The sequence below is a fragment of the Mchenga conophoros genome, linkage group LG7 (genome assembly GCF_057382185.1).
Source record: "Mchenga conophoros isolate Kocher_MC1m ecotype Shallow Benthic linkage group LG7, M_conophoros_male_GT1.1, whole genome shotgun sequence".
In the NCBI taxonomy this organism is placed as follows: domain Eukaryota; kingdom Metazoa; phylum Chordata; class Actinopteri; order Cichliformes; family Cichlidae; genus Mchenga; species Mchenga conophoros.
Genome location: NC_140532.1, coordinates 5,597,424 through 5,617,502, shown reverse-complemented (window position 1 = coordinate 5,617,502; position 20,079 = coordinate 5,597,424). Strand labels below are relative to the sequence as shown.

General features: G+C 39.4%; 2 protein-coding genes across 3 annotated transcripts; both read right to left on the bottom strand.

Annotated features, from left to right (window-relative positions):
* Nucleotides 1-2,206: 2,206 nt before the first annotated feature.
* Nucleotides 2,207-9,295, bottom strand: igf2b (insulin-like growth factor 2b). The gene is made up of 4 exons (XM_085281718.1): nt 9,108-9,295; nt 8,085-8,235; nt 5,308-5,489; nt 2,207-3,958 (listed from the first exon to the last, which is right to left on the bottom strand). Exons 1-4 carry the CDS (start codon nt 9,180-9,182, stop codon nt 3,719-3,721), a joined length of 648 nt encoding a protein of 215 aa, XP_085137844.1. The 5' UTR covers nt 9,183-9,295; the 3' UTR covers nt 2,207-3,718.
* A 1,710-nt stretch (nt 9,296-11,005) lies between these two features.
* On the bottom strand, nt 11,006-17,063 carry th (tyrosine hydroxylase). Of its 2 annotated transcripts, XM_085281716.1 has the most exons (14): nt 16,735-17,063; nt 16,362-16,457; nt 16,057-16,260; nt 15,253-15,427; nt 15,068-15,156; nt 14,891-14,958; nt 14,745-14,795; nt 13,909-14,054; nt 13,621-13,756; nt 13,190-13,259; nt 13,048-13,104; nt 12,630-12,725; nt 12,415-12,548; nt 11,006-11,812 (listed from the first exon to the last, which is right to left on the bottom strand). In XM_085281716.1, exons 1-14 carry the CDS (start codon nt 16,816-16,818, stop codon nt 11,653-11,655), a joined length of 1,566 nt encoding a protein of 521 aa, XP_085137842.1. In that variant the 5' UTR covers nt 16,819-17,063; the 3' UTR covers nt 11,006-11,652. The 2 variants fall into 2 exon arrangements, with proteins under 2 accessions (XP_085137842.1, XP_085137843.1); XM_085281717.1 differs by lacking the exon at nt 16,362-16,457.
* Nucleotides 17,064-20,079: the final 3,016 nt, after the last annotated feature.

Genomic DNA, 20,079 nt, shown 5'->3' with positions numbered 1-20,079 from the left:
AGTGAGAGGAAGAGAGTGGGTGCTAAAAGCAGCTGGAGATTTTTGCAAGGCCTGAAGATGTAATAAATCATTTATAGGGTACATAAGGTTTAACCGATATAAAGGGATTTCAAAAATGCACATATAAAGAAAAATGTAAGCACACATCCAAGGCAGGCAAATGTGCAGAACAAAGTAGTAAATCAGCATTGAATGTTTGATAAAATGTTTTTTTATTGATATTAAAAATGAAAGTACATGAATTGTGCATTTCGGACGTCCTAGCGTGCAGAGGTTAAATCAATAAAATACACACAGGCTGAGTGATCTACTGACACAGAAGAAGTTGCCTTTGCTCAGCAAGATATTTCTTCATATTCAGCGAAAAGAAGTGGTTGTCTTCCACGCCATTCATAAGAACACTAGAGTAGCCTGTTTGAACATTACAATAGTGAATGAATGCAGTCCTAGCAGGAAAATATAAAATAAAATATAAAATATTATAATAATATCAATAATAATAATAATTGCACTGCCTGCTTTGTTGCACAACTGAAGTAGAATATAATTAGAGACAAGATGCAGCCTTGATAATTGAGATCTCTCTGACAGAAAAAAGACAAAGTGTTCTCTCGACTCTACACCACAATATGGCAACTATCCATTGAGTCACCGTTTCATGGGGTGATGCATGACACAACAGAGGAGGAAACTGTGATAATGTGGCACAGGATGACCTTGCTTCTGACATGGGCTTCAGTGGTTTGTTACAGAGAACTTATTATTGTGGCCAGGTATGGGTAACAACCTCAGCTCACCTTCCACAACAAGCTTATCTCTTAAACTCAGCAACGATTCCACTTCTCCCTTAGAGAGCACATTTTTTTTCCTGAGTGCTTCAGAAATGTTTCAGCATGATAGCCCTTCAGTAAATGCATAATGGATGCATTAGTGGAAGATTGTGAGGGATGAATCCCGAACCCCAAACACACATACCAATGCAAATACAGATGCATATTGATGATGCACAAGATCAAGATATCTTGATGATGTACAGAGTCACTGTGCTATACCAAAAAGAGACTTCGATAGATAGATAGATAGATAGATAGATAGATAGATAGATAGATAGATAGATAGATAGATAGATAGATAGATAGATAGATAGATAGATAGATAGATAGATAGATAGATAGATAGATAGATAGATAGATGGTCTCTCTTTGACAGACAGTGACTTTCAAATGACCTTTGATGTTTGCTAGCATCACACCAACGTTGGCATGAATAGGATGACTTGGTTATGTGTAATGCAAACCCACAACTCCACGGCTGAGTGGACACTTATGGCCTCATGACCCAACTAAGAGTATCAGTGGGACTGGCACTGCATTAGATGTTCCTTAGAAGATCATAGGACACCATGCACACTTATAAAAACACAGTTTAATGAAGGACTCGTCATTCCCCCTCCCCTACCATCAATACTAAAGTGGCTTAAAAAACATAGTGGGTTTGAGTAATATCCATGTTGAACAGTTATTTCTCTTTTTTTTCCAGCAATGAAAAAGTTACTCATTGATGCTTTCATTTTCTCAGACAACCCTGACAGGCTCCTGGAAATCCATGCAGACCAACAGATTAAGAGTATGTGCCTATTTTTGTGACATAACATGCCTAAGCAATCCAGGCTATGCTGCTGTTAAAATATTAATTTAAAGGACTATGGCAAATGAAACAGGAAAAAAACAACATTTTTGGTACAAAGCATCTACAAAAAAAAGCCTTACAACTCCAATTGGAAAACAGAGATCATACAAAATAAATCTAGCAGTTGAGCATCAGTGCTACGTATATTATTTGGACCAATTTTTCAAATATATTTTATAACAAAATAAATAATGCCTTTATACAGTGCCCTTATTTGTATTTCAACAAACGAACAAAAAAGCTTGGCGGCTCATTACGCAAGGTACAGCTCAGACTAAAGGAAAATAACACAACGTCCCTGGAAACTAATAGTATATCTATATATCTATATCTATATATATATCTATAATGAATGTCTATATATATATATATATATATATATATATATATATATATATATATATATATATATATATATATACATATACACACACACACATATATATATATATATATATAGATATATATATAGATATAGATATATATATAGATATATATATAGATATATATATATACATGTAGACGTGTATATATATAAATATAGTTTCAAGTATTTGTTTTCAGGCAAAAGCATGTGAATACTACTGATATACAATAAAAATAAAATGTTAGTTGACATTATTGCTGTTTTTTCCCTTTCTTTATAACTGTAAAATAACATCATAACAATAAAAAAAAGCCTAACTTGGAAAAACAGGAATGTCACGGTACCAGAAACTGACAGGGTTTTCCTTTTTTTTTTTTCATTGAAACATTGATATGAAAAAAGACAAAAAATAAAATATAATCATCATTATCCCACTTGTTCTTAGTCCATGCCATGTTACTTCCTGCCAGAACAGTCCACAAAGCCATGGCAAACAGGAAGTACTGTCCCCAAACTATAGTACTGTCCCAATCCAGGTGGTCCATGGTGTCCCGTATGTGTCCCCATAGTGCTCCATGTGTCCAGCAGCCTCAGAGGGACAGGAGGAACAGGGACTTGGTCTCGGGTCATCCCTTGCTGCTTATGCTGGCAAACTAGTAAATAGCAGCCGCTAGCACTCACCATGAGCCTAGATGCCAACACAGCCCATATTTTTCCTCAGTGACTCTTCCCCCTTGACATTGCCACTGCCAGGAGCTCCCCCATATCCTTTATTTTATTTAAAAAAAGTCACACTTTCCTTAAAACGGAAAGCTTTAATTATTAATTCAAAGAAAAAAAAAACGTGCTTTTCCACCTCTTCTTTGAGTCCATTCCCAAAGCTAGCACCATGACATTTTTTTAAGCTACACGTTCATTGTTCATAAAAAAATAGTGCCATTTTTTTCTTTACTTTGACGTAATCCGTGGCAATGTGCAATTTTGCAGACTCTTTTCTGCTTTTTGTTTGTGATCAAAAGGTGCTGGAACAGGAATCTAATTTTATAAAATAATTCCTTACAGTGTGGAAGTCCCTTTATAGGTAGAGGTGCAAACTAAAGAACTAACAGAGATTTTCTTTTCGCCTCAGGAAAAATGATGTGGAATGGATTCTTTCATGCAAGCAGCTCTTCACTTTCAGTTGTCTTCCACAAGGACAAAAAACATTCCGCTAGGTGTCCTCTTGACACTTGCAAACGACAGATCTCTTTCATCTTCTTTTTCCCTTCTCTTTTTGTCTTTTGCTTAAGGATCCACCTGAACCGCATTCAGCCGAATTGTTAACTTTTTGTTCGACATTTGTGTTTGTGCCTTTTGTATCAGTGACTGAAAGAGAGTGGGAGAGAAAGAGTTCAGACAGGAAGAATGTGAAGGCATGTCTGTGTGCCAGAGGAGGGTGGGCTGGTGGGGAGGGGGGAGTTCGGGGGGAAGGGGGGGCATTAGAAAAGGGCCAGGGGTTCAAGACGTAGTGGATATGTGCAGGGGGAGGGATTGGTGAGCTCGGACAGGGCAGGGGAGGTCAAAGAGGACTGCCACAGAAATGACGTCAGAGACAAAGCTATAATCCCCTAGTCTTTTTTTCACCCTCAAAACTCTTGTCTGTGCAAAGGGCTGGCAGCGGGCTCATTTGTGGCTGACAAAGTTGTCCGTGGTGAGCAACACGGGAGGCAGCTTGCTAGGAAGGCTGATCAGGGGCCTGTGGAAGATAGCCTGCTCCTTGGCTTTAATCTTCTCCGCGTGCCTCTTAAACTTTCTGGCCCTCAGAATGGCGGGGACACCCCTCCGGAGCCGCTGGGCCGCCTTCCTCTGCCACACCTCGTATTTGGAATACTTCACGGTCACATGTTGCTTCTTCGGGACTTCCTATTGTGGCGTGCGGGTGAAAATAGAGGAGAAAAGGGAAAAGAGGGAGTCAGTTCATTAGGGTGATAAGATATTGTTCAAGTGCTTATTACAATGGAGGAAAGCCTTGTTTATTATGTGAAAACATTCAGTCATTTTTGGGCCAGTGAAACGGAAATCAAATGTCATTCTTAGAGTGCTGAACGTCATAACAGATTCGCCTTGTCCTTGTTTTAGTTTCCTTGACTGGGAGAAGCTGTCAACAAGCGCCTAGTTCAGCCTCTTTAACATAATGTCAAAGGGAAGGGCGGTCACTTGTCTCATATACATATGAGGAGCCGGCACTCACTCAGCCACTCATTGAACTTTGTAGCCTTCACAGAAATGCATACAAACACAATTCACAAACTTCAATTCTTACGCAGAAGACTCCTTTAAACAATGCTAGGTGTTGTCTTGAGCACCAGGGACAAAGCAGGAGGGGTCGCAATGAAGCTAGAATTTATGCGTGAGTAGCCAGTGCTAGATCTGAATGGCTTGTTTTGGTCCTGCCACTTGAAGAGTGTTTATCCCCCTTCATTCACTCCAGGCCTTCTCAATAGCCCAAGAACAGCTGGCCCTCAGAGCAGGCTGTACCCATCAACTCTCCCAACACAGAAAAACTAGAGACATGTCCAAACTAAGTCCCTAACAGCCTTTTATTTTCGTTCTTTCTTTCTTTCGTTTTTTCTTTCTTTCTTTCTTTCTTTCTTTCTTTCTTTCTTTCTTTCTTTCTTTCTTTCTTTCTTTCTTTCTTTCTTTCTTTCTTTCGTTCTTTCAAATGCCTATTACTTTCCTCAGTAACGGTATTTATATCTATACATTTTTAGCAGTGTCATGCCACCAGTACTGATTTTATGAGCAGTCAAAACAAAAACATCTTTTTTAGGCTTGTTTAAAAGTTTAACTGGCTTTAAGAGGTCTGGCAAGCAACTGCTCTTGTGAATCCATTAAAAAGATCTGAAACTCTTCCGCATGTCTGTGACATATTTCAGAAGAGCTTTGGTGGTTCGGGACAGGCACAAATACATTTTGTCCACCATCTTACAGGACATATACGCACTTAACACACACCCTTTTCCTGAATATAACGTGTTATGACTTTTGTGATGTTTTCCATGACTGTCAGCACTTTCTTTGTAAGTTGAGTGCTTTCCATTGGCCAATTAACTAGATATAACTGCGTTAGCATGGGTACACTGTACTCAAGAGTCAGTGACATAGGGGCTAGGCTCAGAGGTGAATGGGGGCACAGGAGATGGGAGGACAGATAGAGCTGGGATTAGCACTATTTCCCATACTGGCCTGTTGTTGTTGTTGCTTAGACGTACCTGTTTTAGTGCGGGCATCACCGGTATGACCTGTAGAGAGGTGGCTGACACGTCCCTTTCGGACTTGGCAGGTTTGGCACAGTACTGCTCCAGTAGGTTGAGGTCACAGCTACGGAAACAACACTCCTCTACAATCCCACGGGTCTGGGGGCGTCGGTTGTTACCCCTGCTGGTTGGCCTACCTGAGGAAAAATACAAAAAGGAATGAAGACGTAGAGGTTAGGGACTGCAAACACAACATCAGTAATGAATCAAGGTTGTTTTTGCAGGATTACTTCGACAGTCATAGCAGCCCTTGGAGCAAAGAGGATAAAAGGAACTCTATGGCCAACTGCAACAAATCTTTTTGTTTGTAGAGGATAATCTGATTAGGGCTATCTGGAAGTCCTTAAATGAGTGAATACACAAGTAAACACCCTGTGCTGTAGAGACCAAAGGGGAGCAGCAAAGACATCTAAGCTCTCAGGTATATTAGGCATAGCAAAATATATAAAATGGAAAACTCTTCTTTGACCTTGTTCTCTGCCAAGTCAGCAGAGATAAATACGCTGAGGAGAGAGGAACAGTAGGGAAGTAGAGATATCAGGAGAAAGGGGATGGGTGCAGACAGGGAATGTGAGGGTCAAAACAGAGGTAAAGAATGCATAAGAAAAGAGGGCTAAAGCAAGAGAGAGAAAGGTATAGAAAAAAAGGGTTGGATGGTTAGCATGTTGCACAGGAGAACATTATCCACAATGAATAAAGGCCTTGTTTGCTGTCCTGTGACCCAAACAATGTTTGAGAAATCTCATGGGATGGCCAGATTTGATAGCAGAAGAAAACGAAAATGTGCTGTAGGGGGTGGGGGGACAAAGAGAAGGGAGCACATCTATGTTGGCCCAAATTGGATAACGATCTTCCTGATTGGTAAAGAAGCTGCTGTGGCAAGCAGCACACAAAGAAAACACCTTGATTTTCAAAGCAACAGCTAAAATTGTTTTTTTTTCAGCTGAAGTGTTTGAAATCAGATTATTGAGAGGAAGGTGAAGTTATGTATGTCACAAACAGTGCAGACTGTGCGAACAGAGGCTTTCGCAGTTTAGGATTAACAGCTACCACAATGCTTCCTCAAACACTGCTTTACAATTACTCCATCTTCATGGAAGCAATGATTAGAATTGATGAGCTCTTCTCTTAGCCTGACATCAACAACCCCCCACCTCAACCAACTCATCAGTGTGGTCTCCTGGCCTGGGAACACTATTGCTGAGGTGACTGGTATGCCTCATGGGGTGCTATTACTTTACTGGTAAACAAGCAGCCTATTGTGTCGCCAGTGTGTGTGTGCCTTTGCAGTTCACCAGTCTTTCATATGCAATGAGAGGTATGGGCTGTAAGCAGACTCAGCAGAGAGAGAAGCCTGGACCAGGTCTTGAGACACACAGCTGGCTATAATCTCCCCCTGTGTGTATGCGCACGCGCTAGTGTGAGTGAGTGCGTGAGAAAGAAAAATAGCAAACACGCATACCACACAACCGCAGCACAGTCTCAGCTCTCCAAACCAGAGGTGGCAAAAGTACAGGCATTCTGTACTTAAGTAGAAGTACAGACACTAGTGTTAAAAAAATACTCCAGTAAAAGTTGAAGTACTGAAGCTACTTCTTTACTCAAGTAAAAGTGAAAAAGTACAGGCTCTGAAATTATCTCAAAGTAAGAAAGTAAAAGTAGCTCTTTGAGGAATATTTCTACCAGTTATTTTTGTGCAAAGCTCACTGAACCTTGTGTGATACTAATGTAATAATTAAATAATATTGGTAGATAGGAATGCAGAATTTCAGTCTGAATTTTAGAGAAAAAGGAGGAAAATAAAAAGTCTCTCTATTTTCTGTTGCCTACATTGTAGATGGTTTTAAACAGGAAAATGAGTAGGGAAGAGGTTAAAGTGGGATTCAGCAGGTGGGGGATCCTAAAATCGGCTGTAATGGCTCAGTGTGGGGGAAAGAGTCACAACTCACGAGAATTTCTATTGAGAGCTCCAGTAGATTTTCTTTGTGTACAGGCTGTGATTAGCTGATCTGTACTGCTGCTGCTGCTCTGAGGTTTACTGGTCTTTGCTGAATTCAACAAGATGTCAGCAGATGTTGCATAAATTGTCCTCGCTGATTTCCATCCACTGTTTATGCTGTCCTTATATTAGACAATATACAGTTGATATGAAGGTAGAATTCAGTGAATAAATCCCACCAGCTGCACTTGATGTAACCTCCCTCTGACCATGAGCACACAGCCACTGTGTACCAGTCACACATTGTTCTTTACTTAAAATCCATCACAGTACAGCAAACTCACCTGTTTGTCCTAAACAAGTTAAAAAAAAAAGAAACAAATAAAAAAAAAAAACCTTCCAACTTTAACCACTGACTGTGGTACTCGCTTTTGCCTCTTTCATCTCTTTTTGTGCGACATCCACTGGTGATTAATACGCAAATGTGATTGCGGTTTGATGTTTGAAGGCTCAAAGACGTTAAATAATAACCACCGTCAAATGGATTAAAGCAAAAGTCGCTAGCTTGTTTTGAAAATGTAAGGAGTAGAAAGTACAGATATGTGTTTAAAAATGTAGGGAGCAAAAGTTTTACCTGAAAATTCTAATCGAGTACAGTAACGAAGTATTTGTACTTCGTTACTTCCCACCTCTGCTCCAAACAGATGTGTGCAAGCGAACAACAGAGAGATTCAACAGGCAAATGAGCATTCACACAGCCCATCGTGAAAACTTGTAATGCTTTAAAACCTACTGAAATAAAAACCTCTGTCTTCACAGACAAACTGCAGCGCATCCACCAGTTCTCCCCCACACAGCGTCTCCGCCGAGGCCATTTCCACTACGTAGAGCGTCAGGGCCAGTGCAAAGAGCAGCGCGCGACTCGTCGAAGACATCCTCTTGACCTGCGGAATGAAGCATGGGGGTCACCAAATGTAGCCATGACATGCAGAAAGTTGTGGCATACAGAAATCATTAACGAAATAACAGTTAATGACATTTTTAAATACCATTTTTTAATCAAAATCAGCCACTGTTTTTTTTTTTTTGTTTTTTTTTTTGTTTTTGTTTTTTCAGACGAAGAGGGTACAGTCTTCATCACAGGCTCCCGCTGTGTACGGTGTACGTGCTCAAATGTTCGACAAAGTAGAAATTCAGAAAAAGAAAATCATCTCAAATCATGTCGCAATATGCAGACCCACTCTTCACCTTCCCCGCCCGCTATTATCAGCTGCTGTCATGTCTGTCGCACCTGAAGAAGTGCTTATTCTGGAGGAAAAAACAAGTCGCCAGTATCACCAGCTTTCCACTCTTACACAACCCTCCTGAAGTTGCAAGGCCGGCTGCTCGATAGTTAACTAGCCGAAAACACCAAACTCAGCATATATTTTCCCTTTGCTCACCCCGGAATGAGCTCACTGACCCTCAAACCTGCCGCCCCCTATCTGCCGGTAAAAAAAATCAGCTGTTTGCTCCGTGTCCACGACACCATCCAGGCGCGAGAAGACTAAAATTACTTGTTCTTTTTCTATCCCAAATGCCTCAAAGCTTCTCCTCGCCGTTTATGCATCTTGAACTTTCTCTGCTGCATACAAATCAAAAGATGTCCCGGTTCTCATACTGCACAAAACTGATGCGAGCACTGCATCTACAGAACCCGAACTGGTTTTCCTACTTATAAAACCAAGACAACTCCGCTATAACCCTGTCAGACGTCTTTCATTACGCACACGGCAGAGCCGGAGAGTATAAAACAATTTGCTTGTTCTTTGGTTACCTTCATTCGGCTGTTCTGCGTTCTCCGGCAGGTGTGGCAAAGTGAGTGATGTCCGTATCTTTGCTGGGTTTCCATGTCAGATGGCAGTAGTCAAAACGTTGGGAGTTATTTGGTTGGAGAAATTGCAGGTGAGTTAGTTTCCCAGTTGGTTAAACTATAGAGATGGTGAGTGAGAAGCTGTCCCAAAGACTAGGCGACAGGCAAAACTTCTCAGGGAGAGGTATTATATACTAAAGCACGCCCCTTACACCCACCCCACCCCTTGCTCCTCCTCTTCGCCCATGAAAAAAAAAGAAGGCCCAGAGACGTTTCATGAAAGTGCTTGAAGGGAGAATAAGAGGGTGAGAGTCACAAAATATGGAACACTTCCATGGGCATTTTCCACGTTTACGCACTGTAACCTACAATCACAATGTTTACACACAGGACGCAGACTGAACAAGAATAGGGGTAATTCCTTCGACTCCAAGAAAAATGTCAATGTCTCCGCCCTGCTGTAATTAAGATTAACATTCAGTGGAATCACTGTGGCCAAGGTTTGCGGCTTCCCTCAGACTGCTTAGATGCAGGCACTGGGGTCAAAGGTGCCTGACAGTGAAGGGGAGATAAAACTGGGGGAGTAGAAAGCGGATGCAGCGGGACACCAAGTGGGAAAGTAGATGCAGGCATGTCTCAAGCCACACATATGATGGATGGTCATATGATGGAGAGCTTTACTAATGCATTAGTATGCACATTATGACAAATATGCATCATACAGTCCAGCAGCACTACTTTATGCAGATATTGAACAGGTACCATCAGAGGAGACAAAGAGTGATCCATACTTTGAAAATCTGATTTTAGCATATAAACACGCACATTCACGTTATGCTTTATAAAACTCTTCGAGGGTCCCCTTATTTCAGTGTGTGTTCTGGTGAAGGTAAAGATCTGGACGTGTCTTCAGACTCATATTGACACCTGCTGGTCAGGTTACGGTACCTCCGTTTGTTTGTCCTCCAGCTTTCGGCTTTCCAGCTTTTGTGCTGGAATGTTGAATCCTGGATTTGATCGCATCTTCTTACCTGAACAGAAGGAAGCGTGTCCCAGCAAACTCGTGTTCTCTTTCACAGCTTAACATTTCTCTCTTATGCACAGCATTTCTCAGGGTTATTTCAAAACAGCACACGCTGTAAAAAAGTAGATCTTTTAAAAGTAGATAATATATAAACTTAATTTATATATTAGCGATGATTATGCAGAATAACAGTTTCAAAAATGGCTGATTTCTGATTTGTTTATTTATTTTCAATAAAGCACATTAAATAGAGTTTCTATAGTGCATTTAGTGTCATTAAAATGTCTTGGGGTTGTTTGTGAGCTTTAGCTTGTTTTTAAGACCGAATAACGTCTCAAAGCAGAGATTGGTGACAGGAAGAGAACCTTAAGAAGATTTATTCTCTCAAAAAAATTCAATAAATATGCTGTGATTTTATGACGAGGCAGGCCAAAACAGCTAGACAGCTCCCTCTTGCGATAGACAAATGTAAAGCAAGAATCTATAGAACGCCAGGACTGCCATAATGAATTAATTAAATACACCATTAAATAATTAATGTGGCAATAATTAATTAAAATTGGAATTAATTAATTAAATAAATAGTTATGATACATGTAATTAATTAATTATTGACACATTTAATTAATTATTTAATGGTGTATTTAATTAATTCATTATGGCAGTCCTGGCGTTCCAAAAGAAGCAGCCAGGTGTCGTTAAATAATAATTCATGCCAAAGTATTTCTAGGTTTTCCCATCAGCGATAAGAGCAAAAACCTATCAAATATAATACAATTATTTATATTTTTAGTTTAACAGTAGGAATAAAACTTGATAAATCACAGAAACGATAGTGGAATGTTAATTTGCAGTTCTTTATTATCTGATAGTTTCTAATCAATAGGTTATTACATAGATTCTCCCCTCCCCCTTTTTATTATGCATTTACACTGCAAGACGAAACCAGCATAAAATACACAATGCAAGACAAGAACAGCATATGAAAGCCATGGATTTAATTACTCAAATGCTAAATTCACATATTTGGAAAATAAAGCTTTTGACAGAGCAGTTACAGATTTTTTTCTAAATAAAATAAACGATCCAAATATACACCATTATAATTCTTTAATTTCAAAATATCTATACCATAGCTATATAGTCTTCTTTTAATACATTCATTATCAGAGTTCCCCTTGATGTGACTCTAGATTTGACACATTTCTCAAACAACAAACTTTAAAAGCATGAATGGTCCAGTCAGTAAAACCCCATCATTTCACAAATGCAAGCATTTAAGATCTTTGGATACTTTGTCAGCGCTGAGTTTTGAGGTTTTAATGGTTGCAACCTTGCTGGAAAACCAGCCAACCACAACGAGCAAAACTCAGATTCATACAGCAGGTACGGCACAGAAATATGAACACATTGGCAATCTTCAACAGCGTGGACTCAGCTGAGAGAAAAGCAAACAACAGGCGGATGGTGAAAGACAGCGCATCATCACGATAGCACACTTAGGGCGTCTGTCAGCACTTTAAGCTCATCCTTCACACCTTCCAGGCCTCCTTGGATCTTCACTGGGTTGTCCAGTACTTCAACACTGCTGGTATATGGATCAAATCTGACTGAGAAGGGACGCTTGATGCCAGCTACATAAGCCCTGGTCAAAATTGTAAAGATGTAAAGAAGTCAGAAACTTAAAGATCTCAAATGGGGCTGTCTTTTTGCTCCAACTGAAAGTATGGACTAAAGCAACCAAGCCTGCAAATTGTCCTTGTGTTATAATTTGCCATGTTGTACATGCATGCAAATTATTGAGACTGTGGATTCCACAACATAAAGAAAACACTCCTATGTAATGATGCTCACAATGTTCTCTGTGCTCTTTCAAACATTCCAGTGCGGGTATTTTCTCATCCAGTGTGTCGGGGATGTCATGTGCTGCATTCTACTAGAGGCTGAATATTGTGAAAACACTCACTTAAGCTACTTGTTTTGCAGGGCAGCATTTGATCTGTTTGCCAAATAAAACTCCAGACTTTTGCCTCGGTAAGGAAGACTACATTAGGAACAGCTGTCTTCTGGCTGCTATGGCTGACCTACAATAGTTTGTGGCCTCGGGGGTTGGCTGGCTGTTCTCTGACCTCGTCCTCACATAACCTCTCTCTTTGTTGTTTTTCGTTGTTGTTGTTTTTTTACATTTTTTTATCAGTTCTGTATGTTCTTATGTATGTGTATGTCTGGTATGATAAAGAGCAGTACCTGAATTTCTCCTTGGCATCTGAAAAACTCTCAGAAATAAAGTAAACAGGCTGGTATGTCTGGTCTTGATAGGGCTGCACTGCTGCAGCCTCTGGATCAAACTCTCTTGTCTCTGGTTCATCAGACAGAGAGTGCTGGAAGTTTAAAAAAATGGAGAATTAGCTAACAGCTGTCTGTGTGTGCTGCATTAAAGGAAAAAAAAAGTTTGAACGTACCACAAGTTCACCATAAGAGGAAAGCAGCCCAGCTCCATAAGCCCTCACCTCACCATTTTGTTTACATAAGCCATACTCGACCGTGAACCAGTACAGCTGATGGAAAAACAGAAAGCAGGTGACTGAGAAGAAGTATGGACAATCAGTGCATTAGTTACATGTTAGATTTTAGACAAGAGGCTGTCCAAAGTAATGCATTTTCAAAGATATTTTAGCAATAGTTAATTCCATTGTTTACTATATGGGATATGTATCTTAGTTCGTGCTCGAAGCCCAGGCTAAGAAGGGTGGGAGCATGTGTGTGTGTGTGTCTCTGTTGGGAGATGGGCTGGCAACATGAGGTTCAACCCCAAACTTCACTGCAGTTATATTTATACAGTTTGTATGTGTTGTTTGTGTTCGAAGACAAAAGTCTTACTGTGGACAGTTTCTCAATATCTTCATCCGATGCCCCCAGTGAAGCCAAACCAAGGTTCTGTGGAAAATAATAGATCAGTTCTTGCTAAATAGCACAAAAGAACTGAATGATCTGTAAGGCTGTTAATCTCTTCAGCACTAACCTGTGAAAACTGGGCAAAAGTGCGATCAGCCAGCATGGGTACGTGGCCCAGTAATTCATGGACGCAGTCACTGAAGAGAAAGCAAAAGTTATTTCAATTCACGACAATGTTTGATCTTGAATGAAAAACACCACACAGTTCAGTTTGATTGGATGCAGACTTTATGATCACAAACTGGAAATTCAATCTGATTACATAACAGTTACAGAATGAAAGCAAGCCTGTTCTCTAAAGAAAAACATATCGAATCTTAAAATAATTACATAAACACAACAGCTTTTGCATATGGCAGCTTTTTAATATGAATTGTTGTTGCTATTAGCAGATGCTATGTGTAATTTCACTTGCATTTGTTTTTATGGAGTTATTTCTGATTGTATACTTTATAATTAGTTGAAGCACAAAGCCAAAAGAGTCACAGTAGTACTCACGGTTCTGGGGAGTGCATGGGGGAGGAAGCATGTCGGATGTACTGGGTGCACTGGAACACTCGGAATGCCAAACTGGCCAGAAAATCTCTGGCTGAGAGCAGGCCCGCCACTGGACGCAGCGCAAATCCTGTGCGCTCTGCATGTGTGTTCAGGGGGATGGTGGTGAAGGGACAGTAAGCAAGAGAGAGAGAGAGAGCGAGAATCAAATCCTGATAGGTGGAGTCGACATTCGCTAAGCGTCTGTATTTACGTATCTTTTCTTTTCATTTTGTCTTATCCCATTTTTACCTTTGAGGAAGCGTGACACATCTTCCAGCTGGGGAATGTTGTCTGGGCTGTACCCACAATGCCTTTCTAGGAGACAAAAAGCCTCAAGGTATTCACTGCAGGCATGGGTGGTGTACAAGTCCCTCAGGGTTGAATATACTTCTCGCCTAAATCAAGATTTAATTACATAAAAATTGAGATTTCATTTATTAAAATCAAAATCTTGGAAAAACTGGAAATAAGCAAAACTGCAGTGTAGTTTTAGAGTTATGGTTAGTGTTATGCGCCTGCTAATTAACAGTGTTTAAATTGGATTTATCCTGCAATGTTTAACTATTTCAAGCAATTTATTTCTTGCATCATATTTATAGAGCTCTTTTTTATTATGCTGTGTTTTTCTCGCATCGTATAAATCTTATGAAAAAGCACATTGCTATAATTTTTCTACTTGGTCTGGTGACTAAATTCATTCATTAGTGTCTTTTTTTTGTCCTAAACTGTTCAAGTAAAATATAAACATCTATTAACTTGCAAACAACACTTTGTTCTCAGGCTATGGATATGTTTTTTATTCAGACAAGCTCGAGCTGTCACCTCAAGTTTATTCTTGTGACACCCTCCATCTGAAGTTAATTTACCGAAGCATCCATAAAAGACAAATCATATGCAAATAACTGGTTGGTGGGTAGACCACAATGTGTTGACAGTAAAACAACATAACAGTGAAATGTATTTTAATAGATAAAAACATTTTGTGTTCATTGTAAATGATAATTTTATGCTCACTGCTACTTCAGACTTAACTTTTCATATCTTATATTATCAATATTAAAAACTAGCGTGAAAGAGCCCCTTACCATGTGCCAATCTCCTCCTCTGTGTATTCCACTCTGGGGATCGAGTGCCCACTGAGGACAAACATATGCACACAATTATTACATTTCAATTTTATGTCTATTTTTTATGGTTGTGTGTGCAGTATTTAGGAAAAGGCCCATCTCACTATCTGTATCTGAAGGCAATGTCACCAATCATTCTCCTCCTCTGTCTGTAGGCAGGATCTGTGTAGCCCTGTTTAAATCAAATATACCAAACACAGATCACATTTTCTGTAACAAGCCCAGTAATGACAGCTATTTCTATTCAATTATTTCTTCTTCTTGGCAATGTCATTACTTACTGGATGGTCATGGTCTAAGTCTGGATCAAATTTGGTGACCAGATGATGACACCTATCCAAATCTGCAATTTTCTTTGGGAACCAGTGGACTAGTTGAGAAAACGGGGAGAAAAAAATAAACTGTTCTGTTTTTTGCTCACTTCTACAGACTATTTAAAATGTTTCGCAATTATTTCATCAGTTACATTTGACTTCTTTGGTGGTTTTGACATCCTCTGCGTTCCTCTTTATGGAGCTGATCAGGGTACTGACATCTGAGAGGTGCACCTCACAGCGGACAAAGTACTCCAGGCCCTCCAGGGTGTCTTTGACCTTCCGGCATGGTCGCGTCTCCAGATGGTGAATCTTAGCTTCAAATGTCTGAAATACAGTCAGCAAGCTGAGATGTGACTGTGGTAGCAGAGATCCAGAGGTGAGAAGTATTTGTGAAGCACAATAACTGATTCTGGATGCACACTTTCCTGTTCAAAACATGGAATAACCCCCCACCCCACCCACACATAGATATTTTTTTTTCCAAATGGTTTTCTTCCATGACCTTTTTCGGTACTTCTGTGTGACTAAAATGTGTAACCAACTTTAACAATAGCCAATAAAATATTATTCAACCTTTACATATCCACTATATTCCACTAAAATAAAAAACATTTTACAATTACCTTGTTGTGAATCTTGACTACTTACCTACTATAAAACCGGTTTTAATTTTCCCACACTTATTGCAACCCTGTTGTCTCACCAGAAAATGGGTCACAGCTACAATATTAGAGTGCAAATGTTGATAACTGTATTATTACCAACTAGACACAAATACCGACCAATGGGAATCTTTGCAAAAGAGCAAATCCAGTAGCTTAGTGTGAATTTATGAAGCATTCATAAATTAATTATTAACAAACAAAATAAATAGTCACATATAAATCAAAATAAATCTTTAAAATATTTAGTTACCCCTTAAAACTCTATTAGAATAAATTGTGATGGATTACCTCGAAAACCTTGAGTGTCCGCGACAGCGCAGGTGTCTTGGAGTTTCTTAAAGTAAAGAAAATGTTGAGGAGTGCTTTTCCATCGTCCTCCTCAAACACTATCTGTTCACTGGCCTCTGCAGCCTCTGCCGCTGCAGCGGCTGCTTCCCTCTCCTTGCGCGCGTCCTCGATCAAGCTCTGCCGTCTACCGACGAATCTTGGAGACTGTTTTAAAAAAGAGAAATTAAAGTTCTGCTTGTTACGATTTAACTGTAAGAAAAGACAGACACGACACCACATGGACGTAACTGATGGGCTTTGCTTACTTTTTGGATGTCTCCCTTGATATTTGATGGGTGCGCTTTACATCTCCAAATGCGCATTAGATCGGCAATGCAATCAAGGTAAACCTTACGACATATCTAAGAGTAAATAGCGACCACAGCACACATTTTAGCAGATTTCAACTGTAAAATTGAAACGTGCAGGATTTGTTTTTCCTTCCTGGGAAGCTGTTCGTTTGAGATGTGCGCCAGACAGCGACGCTGCGTAATGAACATCTTGCCAAGTTTTCTTTGTGCCATACAACAGTTTCCGTGATTCATTGAAAGTATTTTTCTTAACAGATGACTCCACAGACAATCACAGGTTTCTGTTTGTAATTTAAAACAAACTTGTGTTTTCTAAAATATTTCTTACCGTGATGGAATCAGATCTCTCCAGCTCGGACGCTGCTCTGCGGACGCTCTTTGTGGAGGATGTGGAGCTGGTTGAAAGCGGCATCTTCAGGCTCGGAAGTCTGTATTGACTTAGCTTCTGTGGCAGAAGTGGTAGTATGGTTTTGGCTCTCTCTAAACCTCTCAGTCGGTGCTGTGTGCCCACAGTTTTTCTTTTCTTTTTTTCACCACGGAGGTTTCCCCTTTTTATGGGATCATTTGTTTGCCGTTTCTGACGTCAAACACGCTCAATCTAATCAATCAATGCGCAGAGTCTATCAGTCTCATCCCAATTTGGAGCGTGCTGTATAGTTTGAGACAGAGCTCTTTTTTGCAGATGTTTGGCACATTCTCATTGGCCTTTATGAATGCACTTATATTTTCGAAATTTGGCAGGTAAAAAAGGCAAACACGTTTCAAGTTATTAGGGTAAAATTAGAAGTAAGTGAACTGCAAAATGTAATAATGTGCTGTAGTATATTGTATGAATAAATTAATATACGGTTTTCTTAATTAAGTTGTTTGCCTCATTAAAATTTAAATAAGTAAGGTGAAGCTGTGTGTTGTATTCAAGCAGCAGTTGGATACACTGTAGTCATTTTTAGACCATAATTAAAGCTTTGACCTGAGGGCTTTACGTAAAGGTTAGACCAGAGAAAAGTCAACTGTGGAAAATTAAGTCACTTTATCAGCTCAATCCAATCTCCACAGCTCCTCACAAATTAGATTTCATTTGGAAAAAAAGGAAAAAGAAACACATGCACAGACAGAAGAGAAAAAGAACAACGCATTGTTTTCCTGTTTTGCCTGCTCTGTTTCTTACCTCAGCAAAAGCCATATCAAGTGAATTTGTACCGCTTTTGCCTGACGACTTTAGTGGTTAACATGATTGTGAGTGATGTACAGTGCCCAGAGGCAAGAAGAGGTAAAATGATTATTTGTGGACCTTTTGCCACTTGCTCTCACAGCAGCAACCATACAAGGCTGCAGAGGAGGCAGGTGGGGCCCCAGTGTGACTCTTACTTAAACCCGAACACAGGCTCAAAATGCTAAAGAGCACTGATGTTGCCCTGGGCGCAGAAAATGCAGGTTGCTTCCTTAATTGAAGGAGAGCTAGTCTAAGGAAGTAAAGAAACCTGAAACAAACAGACTGTACGATAGATACTACCATTCCCTGTTTGTGAGCCTACAATTCTGCATGGAAACAGAAAATTGGTGTATCTTTTTTTTTTTTTTTTAAAGAAGCTAGTTATGTATTTTTTTTTCTCTGTATCACGACCTTTTCAGAAAGTGGCATGACACAAAAGACTTGGCAATAGACATAAGGTTGACATTTATCCAGAGATAGGAATAATTTTATGCTATTTTTTCCATCCATGTCTTTCATGTGGAATAATTCTTTCTTCAGGCAAATTACACTTGCAAGGGGCCAAAAGTAGTTGAACAAATGACTGTAAAGCTGTTTCATGTACACATATAAATTATTTATTCATTAATAATTTAACAATTAAGCAGGTAAAAGGTCAGGAAATGATTGCAAGGATTGTATTCTGAAACCTCTGCCTTGAATCCTCAAAAGACCCATCAAAGCAAGTGAAATAGGCAATATTTATACTGTATGTGAAAAAAAAATCCAACAGAGAGATAGCTGGGACATTAGAAGTGTTGAAATTAACAGTCTGGTACATCCTGTGAAAAGCAGAAAACATTGGTGAACTAGGCCACACAAAATGATATGGATTTAGCACAAAAAAGCAGTGGTGTATGGTCACATGATCACTTCCATGGTAGTGAAAACTACCTTACATTAATTCAAGTAAAGAATACTTTCAAGAGGATGGTGTGTTCAAGTACTGACTTCACTAAAGTAAATACAGAGGCCTCCGCAGAAGAGGCAAACCAATGATCAGTGATCCCTCTCGAGAACAGAAATCAATTAAGCTTTTTCAATAATAAAACATAAATTAAAAAAACTCAGGCTAACTCTGAAAGAGAATATATTGGATAGCAGAAACTGAGTTTAATCTTTACTGGAATGAGAGGAAGGATCAAATTTAGAGAAAGGACGTGAAACACATTTCTTTGGTTATCTGAGTAGGATTCAGACTTTAGAAATCCATTGTCTGCAAAAATTCAAAGTATTTAAAACACATTTTAATATATGATGGTTTGTTCAATTATATTTGAAGTGCTAACAGACATATGTGTATAAGAATTGTTATTCCTAAATCTTCAATATATTTTTGTTCAGCCTGTTTAATTAATGCAGAAATTCTGCATTTCATCTACATCTCAGTTGTTCAATTTGAAATCTGTTCTGGTGACATACAAAGCCAAACTCATTAAGAGCATCACCTTCTACATAATTCCAGATGTAACTGTAAATTATAAGAGCTGCAAAAAAGATTACTTGATGTGATATTGATTAAAAGTTGTATTCTTAAAAAAAAAAGTGAAGAAAGAAATGTGTTAAAATTGCAAGCAAACAAAAAACATTTGGAGTACATGTCAGTGTAAAAAAAGGAATTTGGTAGCTCAGAGAATGAAGTATCGTGGTGCTCGAAATAGAGAAGAGTGTTCCGGAGAAGAATTGTATTCCAAAATACTAGAGATAAAACCCAAGTTTATTTAAGTACAACCAAATTCAGTGTGTCTGGGGAAGGACAGCAGAGCTACAGGCTGAATCAGGATGAAGATAAACTGATATCCATGCCTTTCCTCCCTCCAAATGTCTGCTTCCTGTGTCAGCACAATTTATCAAGACCATAGCCCACTGGACATCACATAGAGAGAAAGCACTCTTGATTTCCCCTGCTATTTATGTAACAGAAAGCCTGGCTCTGACATATAGTATGCATTATTTCTAGCCATTAATTTTGAAGTGATATGGTGTAGTCTAGCCATTTCTGTGCCGATGGCAGTAGCTTCCCCTCGTTCTTATTGTTTTCTACAGTTTTCCCTTTCCCGATAACTCTTAGTCCCCTCTTTTGTCTCTCTTTCTAACAGGACATTGCAATTGTTACTGCTCATCCAGTCAACTTACATACAGCCACTAATCAAGTCCCTGTGCACATATGCACTAACTTCACTCTCCACTATTTACCAGATCTTTCAGTTAGCATAAGTGACACTAATGCTAAGGGCGAATCTAACCAGGTCAAGCTGACTCAGCCAGCTGAGTAATCCTTGTTTCACTACATCTCTGATCTAATTCATGCTTTGCCCACTAATTGCGAGCCTCACCGAGCTCATAACTACTCTGTGTCCACCTGTCAGCTGTCCAGTTCTTAGATTTAGGCCATTCCTTACTAACTAGTAGCTATTTGCT

What these genes read in the sequence shown, in the direction of transcription:
- igf2b (XM_085281718.1), bottom strand. Translation starts at nt 9,182, where the DNA reads ATGGAAACCCAGCAAAGATACGGACATCACTCACTTTGCCACACCTGC. An exon ending in CGCAGAACAGCCGAATGAAG is followed by an intron (nt 8,236 to 9,107) that starts GTAACCAAAGAA and finishes TTCATTCCGCAG; the next exon opens with GTCAAGAGGATGTCTTCGAC. An exon ending in TGATGCCCGCACTAAAACAG is followed by an intron (nt 3,959 to 5,307) that starts GTACGTCTAAGC and finishes ACGCCACAATAG; the next exon opens with GAAGTCCCGAAGAAGCAACA.
- th (XM_085281716.1), bottom strand. Translation starts at nt 16,818, where the DNA reads ATGCCGCTTTCAACCAGCTCCACATCCTCCACAAAGAGCGTCCGCAGA. An exon ending in GAGGAGGAGATTGGCACATG is followed by an intron (nt 14,055 to 14,744) that starts GTAAGGGGCTCT and finishes ATCTTGATTTAG; the next exon opens with GCGAGAAGTATATTCAACCC. An exon ending in CCCATGCACTCCCCAGAACC is followed by an intron (nt 13,260 to 13,620) that starts GTGAGTACTACT and finishes CTTTCTCTTCAG; the next exon opens with TGACTGCGTCCATGAATTAC.